The sequence below is a fragment of the Fragaria vesca genome, linkage group LG5 (genome assembly GCF_000184155.1).
Source record: "Fragaria vesca subsp. vesca linkage group LG5, FraVesHawaii_1.0, whole genome shotgun sequence".
Lineage (NCBI taxonomy): Eukaryota > Viridiplantae > Streptophyta > Magnoliopsida > Rosales > Rosaceae > Fragaria > Fragaria vesca.
In genome coordinates this window covers 12,437,377-12,439,121 of record NC_020495.1, presented here as the reverse complement: position 1 = coordinate 12,439,121, position 1,745 = coordinate 12,437,377, and the positions used below count along the sequence as shown (strand labels likewise).

Here is a 1,745-nt window from a genome sequence, read left to right as displayed (position 1 = left end):
CTCTACTCCTCCTCTCTCTCTCTCTCTCTCTCTCTCTCTCTCTGCATGAAAATCAAAGATCAAAACAAAGAAGAAGAAGAAGAAGAAGAAGAAGAAGAAGAAGAAGCAAGGTAGCAATATGACAACAAACAAAGCAGGAAGCTCATCAGCATCAATCGAAGGTACCCTTGAGTGTTGCATGTGTGGGGATTTTGGCTTCTCCTACGAGCTTTTCCAATGCAAGGCCTGCCAGTTCAGATCCCAGCACAGGTAAAGTCATACTCTTAATCCCTGTTATTTCAATTAACTTGTTCATATAGTTTCTGGTTATTGAATCAGAAAACCATATAGGTACTGTAGCAATCTTTACCCAAAAGCAGAGTCGTACAGACTTTGCAATTGGTGCCTCACCCAGAAAGAAGAAACAAAAGAAAAGTCACAGAACTCTTCAAATTCTTCATCTTCATGTAAGAAAGACCAACCCCATCAAGAACAACTTCATCATAATCATGATTCCAAGGTCAACAAAGTGAAAAAGAATTCACCAAAAGCCAGCCATGATCATCATACATATGGTTCTGGTCTAAGAGGCAGCATGAAGCTTCAGCCAAGCGGCCCTATAAAGAAGCAGAGATCACTTGATCATCATCAGAATCAGGTCTCATCATCACCAAAATCTCCATCTCAGGCCAGAAAGAGGATCATCACAAATGGAGCAAACGAGGAGGCTGAGAAGATTAGGAGGACAAGATCAGAAGAGATATCAAACATAAACAGAATCAACAAGCATGGGATCACAAGGCAGGTGTTTAGGAACAAGGTGAGGAGGTACAAGCTTCTGGATGAGGTTTCAAGTCAATGACCCCAGTTGACTTGGCTCCTTGCGAACTACCATTCCTATTTTCCTTTTTCTCAATTTTATTTTATAAAAGGCATTTGCATAGGAATATAGATGGTCCATGAATCATGATACATACAGTTTGGTTAAATGTACATAAGCTATGGGATTGATAGGTGTAGTGGGAGGTGATCTTGACGATTATTTACTTTCTTTTTTACTTCCATATTACATAGTAATTTGTAAATAAATGTGAACATTATAAGAGTTCGTCGCGCAGTGTATGAAATATGTATGAGATAAATACAATCGGAAATGACATAAAATGAGACTTTCTTGTTTTTTCTTGGAATGATCCAAGTCAAGATAGGTATGCCTTATTGCAATTGGCCTGAGAACCATCTTTGACGCGTAAATAGACAAAGAGATTTGGTATTTCTTCAACTATGAACCAGAACTTCCTAAGGTAAAACTAAATAAGTGATTATATGGCATTATGCACAAGCCACAACCAAATTATAGGTAGGTGGAATCAAACCTACTATCTAGCTACATTTCTACTCTTACTATCAAAGCCTTTTGTTTATTCAATGTCTCAAAGGGAGGCTATCTGAAGATTCCAAGTTGCTCTTAAGGTTCAAGAACAAAAGAAAAAAGGTGAAGAGCAAATCGAACTCTCCGGATGTTGTTGAAACTACACAGATTCCAGTAGGAAATATATTACCACTTCTTTTCTTTGGAAAATTGTATATAAGTGAAGGAAATCAGTAAAATATATTGGAATAAGTTGACTTGGTAAAAGGCAAATCCAAACTTCTATCATTTTCAATTTGATCTGATTGGAAAATGGCAAAATCATTCTGGCAGATACAGCTTCTTTCGTTTAGTTGTAGCCTACCTGGGATGAATTTTTCTAACTGTAATGTAA

General features: G+C 37.4%; 1 protein-coding gene across 2 annotated transcripts; it reads left to right on the top strand.

The window, feature by feature from the left end:
• On the top strand, positions 1–1,189 carry LOC101311865. Of its 2 annotated transcripts, none has more exons than XM_004299656.1 (2): positions 1–249; positions 340–1,189. In XM_004299656.1, exons 1-2 carry the CDS (start codon positions 119–121, stop codon positions 839–841), a joined length of 633 nt encoding a protein of 210 aa, XP_004299704.1. In that variant the 5' UTR covers positions 1–118; the 3' UTR covers positions 842–1,189. The 2 variants fall into 2 exon arrangements, with proteins under 2 accessions (XP_004299704.1, XP_004299703.1); XM_004299655.1 differs by having other exon boundaries at positions 13–249; positions 319–1,189.
• The last annotated feature ends 556 nt before the right edge of the window (positions 1,190–1,745 follow it).